This window comes from Gopherus flavomarginatus, chromosome 7 (assembly GCF_025201925.1).
Source record: "Gopherus flavomarginatus isolate rGopFla2 chromosome 7, rGopFla2.mat.asm, whole genome shotgun sequence".
NCBI classification, from domain to species: domain Eukaryota; kingdom Metazoa; phylum Chordata; order Testudines; family Testudinidae; genus Gopherus; species Gopherus flavomarginatus.
The window spans coordinates 78,282,388-78,295,663 of record NC_066623.1 but is presented as its reverse complement, the minus strand read 5'-3'; the positions used below and the strand labels follow the sequence as shown (position 1 = coordinate 78,295,663).

Genomic DNA, 13,276 nt, shown 5'->3' with positions numbered 1-13,276 from the left:
TGGATGCTTCCTCGGAGCCATCCCAGGTAAGCACCCCTGGGACTCCCGACCTTGCCACCCTTCTGGCTCTTAGGGTCAGGGCCCCATGCGTGGCACAGAGCACTAGAGAGCGCCGCCCCAGGCTCCCGCCATCCCAGGAAGCACAGCGAGCCAGTGTGGCTATGAGCTGGGGGAGAAGCCCGCCCCAGAGTGGCTGCACAACGCCACTAGGGAAGCCTTCGCCACCTGGCTCCGGGGGGGCTAGAGAAGGCCCTAGCACTGCCCTACCCCACAGACCGCGTAGCTCCGCTCCCCACTCACCGTGCAGACAGCTCCCTGCGGCGTGTGGGCTCCGTTCAGTGTCAGGCACCGTGCATACCAGTGGGATAAATAGCTCCCTGACCCCCACCATGCTGCCCCCACGCAGCCACCCTGCCCAGGCCACTGTCTGCCAGCAGCCGTGACCCAACGAGGGTATCTGGCAGGGGCCAGAGGCGGGGAAGGTATCGAGTGGGCCGCAGCAGAGAGCAGGGGCGGGTGGTGCTTCAATGTGGTACAGTTTCCTGTGTGCCCACTCCCCCCAACTATCTCCCGCAGCGGGGGTGAGGGTGGTTATAAAGCCAGATGGGAGAGTCAGTCAGTGGCCACTTTGGGTGAGTCTGCACCGCAGTTTAAGCGCAAGGTTAGTGGGACTTGAGTCAGCTGAGCTGTGTTAGAGAGCCCTGGGCTTAGGGTGACCAAAGGTCCCAATATTGGAGGCTTTGTCTTCTATAGGCAATTACTCTTGATTTTCTACACTTGCTATCTGTGATCTAAGATTTCAGAATGTCCAAAAACAAAGTAGAGTATGTCCCAGGACAAATCCTAACGCTGCTGTGATGTTCAAAGGGCGGGGGGAGGGGGGGGGCTGAAGCTACTGGATCTCCTGAATTCTTGATTCAATGTTGCACCATAGCTCATTACTTAGCCCAGAGCAATCCAGCTCTTCACTGTCCTCTGGAGGATATGCACTAGAATCATGAGGTAACTTGATTACCATTCATGAAAGACAGTGTTATTGTTGATTAGTGGGAATGCCCAAATTAAGCCACCAAGAAGCAAATCCTGTGTGTCAGCAATTCTGACGTCCAGATATGTAAATTCAAACAAAAAATCACAGAGATTAGTAGGAAAGAAGAAATGTTCGAAAGAATTAGCTGGGTCTTTTTTCTCCTTTCCACTGAAAGCGTCCTCCTGTCCGATTATCAGAGTGGTTCAAAGCAAAAGGTGTCCTGCTTCCAATTCATCACTAATTCTAAGTGACCAACCAGTATTCGTAAAATAAAGTTTATATATAAAATTATTCTTCCACCTCCAATTTGCTAGAAAAAACTATGACTCTTCCTTCCATACAAGAATCTGGCCACAGCGATCCCTGTGCTCTCCATCTCCATGCTGGATTACTGTAAGTCACTATACTTAGGATCGAATGGGAATGCAACTCAAAGACTCCAGCCTACATAAACAGAACAGGCTACCACAAGCATACCACTCAGTGCTTCACTCCCTCAGCAAGTTTCCACTCCTCTTCAGGTTTGCAGTCCTGATCTTCAAAACCATCAATGAATCATGACCCAGCTGCATCAATGACTGAACTTTCATTAATCAACTATCAATAGAGAAGCATTTCTGAGATAAGGTCCCTCAGAAACCAGGACAAAGCTTATGAGCGGCATATAAAGTTCTCAGTCAAGAAGGTTTAGTTACAGAACAAGCTTTAAAAAAAAAAAAAAAAAAAAAAAAAAGATTTTCAGAGCATACTGGAAGCCCCTTCTCTTTGGGGAGGAGGGGGAAAAAAAAGCACACCCCTTGAGGAAGTCTAAGTTCCTCAGTAAATCTGTCTAAGCAGGAAGGCAGCATGGTGTACAGTGGTGAAAGCTGGAGCCTGGGACTCAGAAGACAAGAGTTCTATTTTTGATTGGTACTAACTTGCAGTGCAGTTTTTGGTGATTTGTTTATCCTTTAGTGAGCAAAACAGATATGCAGAGATGCCCCTTTGAGTTGTTGAGGAGAGGCACAGTACAAGTGCAGAGAATTGTTAATTAGGTCAAAGTTCAGCACAAATGTTTTGAGGGGAGGATTTGGGGTTTTTTTGCATCCCACAGGCTTCCAAGAAGGAAGGGGCGGGGGCTGGAAGGTCTATGGATACTAGTCCTTCTCCCCCACCCAAGTAGAAATCTGGCTAGGATCTAAATCATACTTCTAATTTTTAGAAGAGGAGAATAGCTACCTATAACTTCCACATTCAATCCAAGGTTCCCCTTTATGGGCTAATTCTGTACCTTAAAATGTGTTGCAATTAATTTTTATAAGTGAAAGAGGAGGGGCGAATGGTACACTTCAATTTTTAATAGTGGTGTATAATTACTGCATGTGTTACTGGACCAGTATTTGAAGAAACTGCAGTTTTGCCACAAAGTATTCTCATACACATGATGTATGGTCTCTTGCTTGTACTCCATGTTAGCCTTCAAAAATGGCTTTTCTTGTATTCTATTGCCTGACAAGATTGGTCAACTGATGTTCAATTTAACATCATCACATGCTGTTGAAATGAACAAAGAACTCGCTGCTTTATGTGGGAAGTGGCAGCTCTTGTGTGGTGTGACGAGTGTAGTCTAAATTTTCATCATTGGTCCTACAGCTACTGAATCAGGCTTTCTGCACAGCTACAATTATTGAGTCACCACAGTTAAGTAAGGAGACTTAACTTTGTGAAGTAAATGAAAATTTACCATTGCTGTCAGGAAAAAGAAACTGCTTCTTTGAAAGTATGAAGGCAGGGAAGAAGACATTTCATACCAATACAGCTCTAGACAGTACTAATTTCACTTTATTACACAGTAAGCATTCAATATACTGACTTTATACTTCTTAACCTCAAAAATAGGTGACATATATTCTCTGAATTAAGCTTGCTTGATCCACAGCAATATATCACAATTTGATTAAGTTAACCTAGATCCTCTTGCTGATATGACGTATATGCTGTACAAAATGTTCCACTGTCACATATAATTACTTCTGCAGCTATTCACAAAGTGTCTCTGGTGGCATAGTATTTATGATGTCTTGATAATAAATATAATTACCAACCAGAATAAATGGTTGATTAAAGGCTCTATAATTCAGAAAGACAGTGAAGGATCCTTATACTTCATTATAGCAGTACTGGAATAAAAATTTTTGATAAAAGTTCCCCGAATTGAAACATGTCCAGTGAGCTTTCTAGTTTGTTGATATAACAAGTCAAAGGCTATTGTACGTTAATCAGTTAAATGCAGGATGCCCAACCCAGATCTGTTTGCAGAAAAACAAAGAGCGAGAGCCACTATTCTTCTTGAAGAAAGTTATTTACCAGGGCCCAACTCATTAATTATTAGGTCTATCCAAAACAGGCCATGTCTGTTTGCCAAATGATCATCTGTGAGCTGGGTTATTTCTCAGCAGCTCTACATCCTTGAAGGCATCAAAAATGGTATACCTTTACAGATGAAAGCATGTACCTCTTGAAGAGAGACCTCCATCACCTTAAGACAAGAGAGTTTCACTCATAATATTCACTAGATCAGAACCAAATTTTACCTAACGCAGTCACAACTGGATAATTCCATTCAGTCCCCCCCTCCTGCCCTTCATTTGATGGTATATAAGGTTGTCAAGAGAAAGGAAGTGGTTTTAATACAAGCTCTCATTTTTACACCATAGCATGATAGGTTCTCAGGTTAACACACAACATATTTAACCAGAACAGTTGTCATTATAGTAGTGAAATTCAAGATAGCTACCATTTGAGATGGGCTTAAATAGCTTTTAAAAGCATTTCATTTGATAAAGTATTGAGATATTTGATTTGACTGTATGAGCAACAGTACAGAGCATGCACTTCTGACTCAGTTTCTTTCCCAACTTTAATTTTCATCATAATTCAGTCATGCTTCACATCTACTTTGGACTACAAAAAAATAGTTACAGTGTATAAGAGTTGTTATCCTTAACGATAGGAGTGACCAGTACAGGAGACCAAACATCTCAAAAGCCACATAGGAATTTTGAGGCCCCATCTTTATTTATAAATGGAATGTCTAACAGCAAACCTTTTTTTCGCCACACTCTTCAAGGGTACATTTTGAAGAACAAAAAGCTGTGGTAGGGAACAGATCTTAAATATTGGGATTGATCAGAGAATGTGTTTCTGATAACTATTAGGCTGACAATCTTCTGCCTAAGTGTCTGGAGTTACTAGTTAGGAAACATATACTGCTTCAACGAACGCACATTGATGGGCCTCAGAGAAAGAGCTCAGAGTTTCTACAACCCTGTTGAACACACCTTATCAGTTTTGGGTTTGTATAGTGCTATCACCATAAAAAGCAGGCTGTATTTTCTTCTATATATGAGAGAGTCTTACCAATTACTAGGAGGATGCAACTGATGAAATTATCAATGTATGATTACTCTCATATCCCACCGTGGCTCGGGACATGCTTTTCATACCTATAAAGTCCCATAAACAGTTTGGGTCCTGGATCGATACCTCAAAGATCCTCTCCCCTTTCGCAATTACAGCTTGAGTGCCTCAGTGGATTTCAAATGCTAACAATTTTAAACAAAAAGGGCCTTTGCAGCAAGGCATTTTGAATGACAAACAATTTTTACTCCTGGTGGAATTCTGCACCACTGCGGATGTGCAGAATTCATGTGCCACGCAGAATTCCCCTTCCCCACAGAAAATACCTTGTGCTGCAGTTGCTCCTTTCACCCAGCAAGGGCTGCTGTGGTGTCAGAGCAGAGAACAGCTGCTCTGGGAGCGGCACCAGTTGTGGATAGAAAAGAGGAAGAATCTGCCTTCCTCACAGTGCCCTACCCATGGGGCCAGGCCAAGAGACACAGGATAAGGAGGAACATACAGCATGGGGCACATGGGGCTCCTGGGGGAAGAAGGGAGTGGCACTGACTGGGTTTCAGAAGGGCAAGTGCAGGGGGACAGCTTGGGGCAGGGTCTGAATAGGAGAGGGGGTACAGGGACACATAGGAAAAGGGACAGATGTGCCTGACTAAATGAGAAGGACTCAGGTCAGCCAGAGGCTTCCTAACAATCCCACCCCATCCCCCCAAAAAACCCTGTTCCATACTTCTCCCACCCACACAATCCTTCAAGTTCACACCCAGGCCCTGTAATTCCCAATAATTCCTTCCCTCTCCCTCAGCTCCTCCATTACCCAAACTCCTCCAGGCCTTTGTACTGCTTCTGAGGGGGTGCAGGAAATATGTTTCTGTATTGTAGTTTAAATGAATTAATACTTGGAGTTCTATATGAATATACCTAGTAATGAATCTATTTGTCAAAAAAAATATTTCCTGGATCTTTTCTGTGGTCTGTGTTGTTACAGACATAGCTGCTGACAGGTATTTTAAAATAAATTACCAAAATAATTGAAACTAGTGTGATTACACTGTTACATGACAAAAATATGCAGTTACAAAATTATTTAAATTACAGTAATACTTAGAGGTCCCAACTGAGGTTGGGTGTCATTGTGCGAGGCACCGTACAAACATGTAGTAAGTCAGTTATTGCCACAGACAGCTTACAGTCTAAACAAACAGAAGAAGCCTTATTAGAAGGCAGATGTTCTAGCTGATATGACACCCAACCAGCAATTAGGAGACTTATATTCTATTCCATACACTTCCCTCTGGATAATCCAAGTTTCATAGGGGAAAAAGTACTTTTGAAGCCATCCATATCCTGTATACATTATAAAATTTGTGTGAGAGGTAACAAGTGTTAAGGCAAAATTTGGCATTAGCTACTTGAAGGGAGGTATGTATTGCTGCATAAGGTTACTTAAAATCTGTATGCCACCTGATAATTGTCACATAGTTTACCCCTTCCCTAGAAAAAGAGCATTTTTTTTAAATTGTCATTCTGTGCACAAAGAAACAAAATGTCTTTGGATATATGCCCTAAAATACAAGGGCAATTTTAGAACCCTTCCTCACTTTGATGCAAAAGGTAGGCAGATTACCAGGTCATGTTACCATGTAACTACTGATGAGATGAAGGGATGCACTATTTGGACTTTAGAGAGTTTTTCGACCTCCTCTTGAATTTCTGTATATATTTCCTGGATACTGTATATTGGAAGTAAGGTGTCCCTCCAGTGAGGAAGTAAAATATAGATAAATCTCCCCGACTCGTAACAATAATCAGTGAAGTGTTGGATTCAATTATTTTTAAGTAGCAAGTTCAAAATCTGTATGCACTGAAGCTTTATAGTTTTTTTTTCAGAAGAGTGTTTAGAATTAACATTGTCCAATCAAAGTAATCTTGCATATAAAGGAAGTCAATTTATATTTTTAAATGTTGGGTTAAATTCTGCTCACCATTAAACAGATACAAAACCACAGAAGTTAACATCTTGTCACCAGCCCAGACATTTAGATATAAAGCACCTAACCTGGGGAAACCTCAATTGTGGGGCGCAACGTGGGAAGGAAGGCAGTCTGAGGTAGCTAAGACCCAGGAGAAAAACCCAGACCTATGAATTACATCCAAAAGTTAAACTGGAAGCTAATGAAGATCATGAAACACAGGTATCATGTGTGAGCTCAAGAAATGCTACCAAGGTCTAGTTTATGTTTGAAAAGGTTTGTTGGTCTAACTATAGAAGAAATCTGGTAGTCTTAAACCCTTATACCAGCAAAAGAATGCTTTTTCCAGTATAACTTACACTGGTTCAATGAGTGAAATATACTATACCAGCAAAAAAGCACTTTTATGCCAATATAACTTGATCTACCTTAGGACTTTTGTTGGGGGAAAAAGTCACACTCAACTAAGACTGCTGTATGAGCAAAAGTTTTAACATTGGCCAGATTATTTACACTAGGTCTATGTAATGTGCATGAGGTGAAACTTCCAAGTGGTTTTCTGGTCTCCTCAAGCAAACCATATTACAGCAATTGAATATGGACAAAGACAATGATAGCAAGATCCATATTCACAAGATGTCACAGGCTTTTTCACCAAATAAGGAGAGACTAGAGTGCTTTAGCTGCTACTTTAGAAAAGTGGTGTTACCCTTAGATACCCAGCTAATTTTAGTAAACTATCTCCCAGTTGCAAACCCTTCTAACAAGAGGGCAAATTTTCTCTTCACAAGGGACACCAATCTCACTATTGCTGCCAGATGTTTCCCCTATCCTAAAAACATTACTTTCATCTTGCCAAGTTTTTTCAGCCACTTCGCCCTAATCCAGATACATACTGTCCCATCCAAATATAAATTATAAAAACAGCTTAATGTTATCTGTGTATGATTAACACTGAAGCCCAAAACAGTAGCTGCCCAGCTGATTTACACACATTTAACTATAAGGGTGATGAGAGCACCATAAGGCTCAATATCATCCTTTGTATCCTCTCAGAGCACAGACATTCACATGCAATTTCATCTAGCCCATCACACACATCACAATTATCTTGTGAGCAGCAATATTAAAGATACCTGACAGAAACAAGAATTAGCATGAACACTTGATCCAGGTCAATAATCATAAGGAGAATGGATAACGAGACCAGTACAATTTCTGCATCATATCTAGACTTAAACCAAGATTAAAGACAAAGAAATCTGGAGATTGAGTACTGCAAGCACTGAATAAGCTGTTAATTCAAGCCCTAGACAGCACAACAATTGGCAAGATTTTGTCAAGAGCAAACTTCTTGAATCGCAGCCTAGCCATTTTTTGTTTAAGATAGGACAGCACTGGTAACAGACCCACAACCCTGCTGCATAATTTAGTCAGCCATGGGCATGTATCTTAGGCCAGGGTCTAGACCAGGGGTCGGCAACCTTTCAAAAGTAGTGTGCCGAGTCTTCATTTATTCACTCTAATTTAAAGTTTCGCGTGCCAGTAATTCATTTTAACATTTTTAGAAGGTCTCTTTCTATAAGTCTATAATATATAACTAAACTATTGTTGTATATAAAGTAAATAAGGTTTTTTAAATGTTTAAGAAGTTTCATTTAAAACTAAATTAAAATACAGAGCCCCCCTCCCCCCCCCGAACCAGTGGCCAGGTCCCGGGCAGTGTGAGTGCCACTGAAAAATCAGCTTGCATGCCATCTTTGGCACGCGTGCCATAGGTTGCCTATACCTGGTCTACACTATAATCATACATCAGTATAACTATGTTGCTAAGGGGTGTGAAAAATCCATCCCTGAGGATGTAGTTATACTGACCAAACTCCGGTGTATACAGTCTTATGTCAAAGGGAGGGCTTCTCCCATCAACATAGCTACTTGCCTCTCACAGAGGTGGATTAACTACACTGATGAGAGAAGCTCTCCCATTGGCCTAGCAGCATCTTCACTGAAGTACTACAGCGGCGCAACTGCATCAGTGCAGCTGTGAAGCTGCAGCGTTTTAAGTATAGACATGCACTAAGTCTCAATGACAGTATGAAGTTCTTCAAGAATCCTCAGAGCCTCAGCTAGGTTAAACCTGCCTGAATATGAAATTTTTCATCATCATGTTTGTCCCTCTTGACACAGAATCATACCCACAAAAGCAACCAATCTGCAAGCAGGTAAAAAAGCAGCAAGAATTATTTTTATCCGAGCAGAAAATACGGATTCATCAGGCTGTCAGTAACCCAAAGCAGTTTAACTGAAGGTGATATATCGAATGCAAACAAAAATACTCCATCAGAGCCACAGCAGATAAACTCTCTCTCACTTCCCCATACAGAGCAATTTATACATATTACCTCTTTATATGGCTGCACTGTAGTAAGTGAACCTTTGCATGTAAAAAGGATAAAACCAAACTCTTTAGGGTCAGACAGTTAAATTTTGCTAAATATATTTATGTACTGAATGCCCCAAATAACCAGATTGAGGGCAAATGAGCACATGAAGTTTAAACTTATTATCCTTAAATTTCAGGTCCCTATTCTTCATGCCCTTCCTCTTGGCCCTAGTATCATGATGCCACATTTGTGCATTACTGCCACAACTCTGAATGCCCATTCTATAATAACTAAGCTACAAACAGAGCATACCCATTCAAGATATAATCTGGTTCTCTTGATTTTTTAAATAGTATGTTGTATCCTATAGTTTGAGGCATAGCCTCACTTTGTTGCATGAAGTTATAAGCATAATTCCCTTTACTTTGAGTTCAGATCATATAAATAAAATAGGTAACATGATAACAGAGCCATCTTGTTTTAATAATGTTATTGAGAAGGGCCACAGTCAACTTAAGAAAACACACACACACACACACACATCTAAAAGTGCTTAAAGTGCTTTTGCTTTCAACATCTATGAACAGTTTTCCTTAACCTCTATTTTTCAGCTTGTTTATTTTGTTCAGATCACACCACTTTGTGTACAGTCAATTTCACTGCTGATCTTGAATTGTCAATTTCCCTTGCATGGGTTGTCCTCTTTCATTCCAGGAAAGAAACACATTTTTAAATATAACATCCTTATTTATTAAACCTACAAAACTCTCAGTAAAAGCTACCTCTTATTATTTCTCCTAATCTGATCAGATTTCAAGCTTTAGGTGTTGATGTAAGAGCCCATCTAAGCTTCACTATCTTTAAATTGTAAAAAAAAAAAAAAAAAAAAATTCGAAGTATAATCACTTTGTACTTTTCTGCATATAGAAAATATAAGGAGTTAATTACTAACAAAACAGAGAAGCCACTGTTATTTCACCTGACTTTCCCCTACACAGACTTCTATTTAAGACTTTATCTAATAAGATTTAATTACTCTTAAGAGAGCCTCACTTTATAAATAAATCCTGAGCAGCATGTCCATCCCACCCACCCCTGGGTTAACTACAAGTTAAGTAATTTCACAGCAGTCTTGTTATTCTATAAGGGGAGAATGGCTGGTTCTCTACAACACTCCATTCATTACAGAGGACTTGAAATGCATCAATTAACAAGAGAGTTAAGCAGTTAGCAAGAGCCTTACAGGACAATGGTAGTAAGAAACTAAAAGACACTTACTTTTCATAGACCAGCTCCTCATCAGTACAGAAATAGTGGGTATTTACTGTGCTTTTGGGTTTATTCCGTAAAGTAGCAAAATATAATCGATCTGAAACAAAGTTGAAGGCAACTGACGAAGGCTATACAGTTGTCGTGGTTCAATTTCTCTACCCTCCCCCTCGTCCCGCACGGTAAACTCAATGTTAGGGGGTAAAAGAGCGATCTCCGCCCGCCCTTTAATCCTCTGCCTGCGAGCGGGCGGGGCATCGCTACATTTCTCCTGCGTAGCCGGGAGAAGAGAAAGTCCGGCTGTCCGCGCTTAGCCGCACACGGCTGTGCCCCCGGCGAGGGCTGGCCGGGACGGGCTCGCTACAGGGCGGCTTTCACCCAGCGCAGAGCCCGTGGCGACAGGTGCCGGCGGGTTCCTCACCGGAACGGAGAAGGAAAGAACCGGCTTAGATACAACCAGCCCCAGCCCCAGCCCGAGCCCGTGAGCCCCGGGGACGGGGTAGAACGGCGAGGACCACGGAACTACAGGGAGAAGCAGGAGAGGGAAGGGGCCAGGGCAGCCAGGCAGGGTCCCGGCCGCCAGGATAACCAGGCGGTTCCCGGGGCCGTGGGCAGTCGGGCTTCTTGTGTCCCTCAGGCTCTCACCTTTCAGGAACTCGGAAGCTCCCACCAGCAACTCGGCGGCGGACGGAGCCGGCTCCATCTTAAAGAGGGCGCGGAGCAGCTCTGAACTCATGGGACCCGGGGGCGACTCCGGCGGGACCTGCGCGGGCTCAGCAGACAGGGAGCCCCCAGGACACACCGAGAGGAGCCGCCTGCCTGCGGCCGCGCTGCCCAGAGTGCCGTCGTCCCCAGCGCCCGCATGGGAGTGAGAACGGGGACGGGGGGAGCTGCCAGCTCCGGCACAGGGCTGGCGGGCGCCGAAGGGCACTTCGGATCTTCCCCGCCCTCCGGCAAGGCAACACCCCCCCCCGCCCCCCCGCTTAAAGGAGCAGCGCCTGGTTACCAGGCACCGACCAGCGCACTAGCAACCCCGTTACCAAGGCTTTGTTACACCGGACCTAGCGCCGGGGAGGCAGCAGAGACCGGTGCCCCTCCCCGCCTCCGCTCCTCCCTCAGACCCCCAGGGCTGCTCCGCCCGCTGCCTTAGAGGCTGCAAGCGGATCCTCTTCCCCGCCCCCTCGGAGACTCTTTATGCCCTCCCCGCCCCCTCGGAGACTCCTTACACCCAGCCCCGCCCGCCCGACGCTCCTCAGCCCCCGGCAGCCCCCTTCAGGGTGATGCCGGAGAGCCCCCGAGCTCTGCACTAGCATCATGGAGAGCAGAGCCGAGGACGGCCTGGAGGCTGCAGGGGCTCCAGCACCGCGGGGTGGAAGTGCCTCGGTTACAGGCGGCGAGCACCCTCGATCTAGAGCGCGCGGGTAGAGCCTGGGTCTCCTCAGCGCCTTCGACTGGACGGAGCCCTCAGTCTGATGGACAGCGCGATCAACCAATTAGGAGCGCCCTCCCGTGTTCGTAGCCAGTGGCAGGGAACGGTTGTGGGGCCTCCCCCCAGAACCCGCCCCTCGGTTGGGTGGTTGAGCGGGCTGGGCTCGGCTCCCGGCTGCGAAAGGCTGGCTGGGAAGTAAGTGTGAAAACTTCCACGGGCACATTTGAAGTCTCCGGGTGGACGCGCCGGGGCCCCTCTCGGACACGCAGACCCGCGGCAGGGCGCGCATCGCTTCTTCTCCGGTGCAGGCTCTTCCCAGGCGCCCCTTCAACCCCCGCCGAGTTTGTTTGCCCCCGGCCCTGTCTGTGAGAAACGGCTGCAGCGATGAACGCCGACGGGTAACTGGCTAGAAAACTTGGGAAGCTAGAGTCAGTCTGAGCAGAACTGGGCCTCACAGCTTCATTACAGCTAAACTAGCTTCCTCACACTGCATTATAAAACAAATTCCTAGTGCAGACTTAGCCAGAAGACATACCCCTCTTCCTGTCAGGCCTTGTTCTCAGCCTCATCCTCTGATTAGTCACACAACTTGTCTGAAGACCAATGCTGCCACAATCCTTATGTCTTCAGGGGGCTGAGGCCCTGCAACAGCCATAGTAGGCTGTGCCTGCCTTGAAAGGCCACCATGCTCAGTGCGCCAGCCCAACCCCTGGTCATTTTAGAACTTCCCATTGCCCATCAACTCCTGCTTCTTCCAATTCAATCCCCACCAGCTCAGCAATACCACTCCTTACATGTGCATATGGAAAGTTATTTTATTTTCATGAAGGATTTGTCGGTGTGGGAAGAGAGCAAAACAGTTTGGTTCTGACCTCACAATGGACCTCTTTTTGCAACCTTTTATTGACTTGGAATAGTAATAGTTTAGACCCACTTAACCCATTTTTTAACTGGGGACTTACATAGTGCACACACCTTGTGCTAGCCCTTTGCACAGGGATCCAGGACCGGCGCTAGGGTTTCTTGCGCCCTTGGCGCACGGCCATTTTGTCGCCCTCCACACTGATCCCGCGGCTCCAGTGGAGCTGCGGCAGTCATTCCTGTGGAGGGTCCTTTGGTCCATGGTTCTGGTGGAGCTGCCGCAGGCATGCCTGCGTGAGGTCCACCAGAGCCACGCGAGCAGCCGACCATCCGCAGGCATAACTGCGGCAGCTCCACCAGAGCCGCGGACCAGCGGGCGGCAGGTCAACCGGAGCCACCTGCTGCCCCACCCGGCAAAATGCTGCCCCCCGAATAATCCTGGCGCCCTAGGCGATTGCCTAGGCTGCCTAAATGATAGCGCCAGCCCTGCAGGGATCAGTTACACTACTGACTTAAAAAGGGACTACATGCACAAGTACGTACTTTTCAGTATGAGTAAAAGTTGCCAAAGTGGGTTACTTCCCCCCAAACCCTGTACCTTGGGAGTAAGCTGTTGAAAAACTTGAGATGGCAAGAACTCATGTAAATAAAACTCCCTACCTCCCATGTTGTACCACTCCTGATTTTCAGAATTTGTTCATCCACTGACTAATCCAGTCCTAGTGGTGTAAGCTTCAAACAGATTTGAAGATAGGATGGATGGGTCTTATATGGGCTGGTTTCCTTCAAAAAAAAAATCTTGAGGGAAATTATAGGGTAGGGCTTCATACTCCCCTATCCCTTGTGGAACTTCAATATATGGCAAATAGAGCTGCTACCCATACCAATTGAAGGAAGATATGCAGACGTGTACCCAGAAGCCTCCTACTGCAAGACA

The 13,276-nt window shown here is 45.1% G+C and overlaps 1 protein-coding gene across 3 annotated transcripts in view; it reads right to left on the bottom strand.

Moving 5' to 3' along the window:
• CDC14A (cell division cycle 14A) overlaps window positions 1-10,896 on the bottom strand; it is a 120,632-nt gene extending 109,736 nt beyond the window's left edge. For all 3 annotated transcript variants that reach the window (XM_050962359.1, XM_050962360.1, XM_050962361.1), the window contains exons 1-2: window positions 10,695-10,896; window positions 10,059-10,149 (exon numbers count right to left, since the gene is read on the bottom strand). In XM_050962359.1, the coding sequence (XP_050818316.1) occupies window positions 10,059-10,149; window positions 10,695-10,785 (182 nt within the window). In that variant the 5' untranslated portion in view covers window positions 10,786-10,896. The remainder of the gene's footprint in view (window positions 1-10,058; window positions 10,150-10,694) is intronic.
• Between the last annotated feature and the right edge of the window lie 2,380 nt (window positions 10,897-13,276).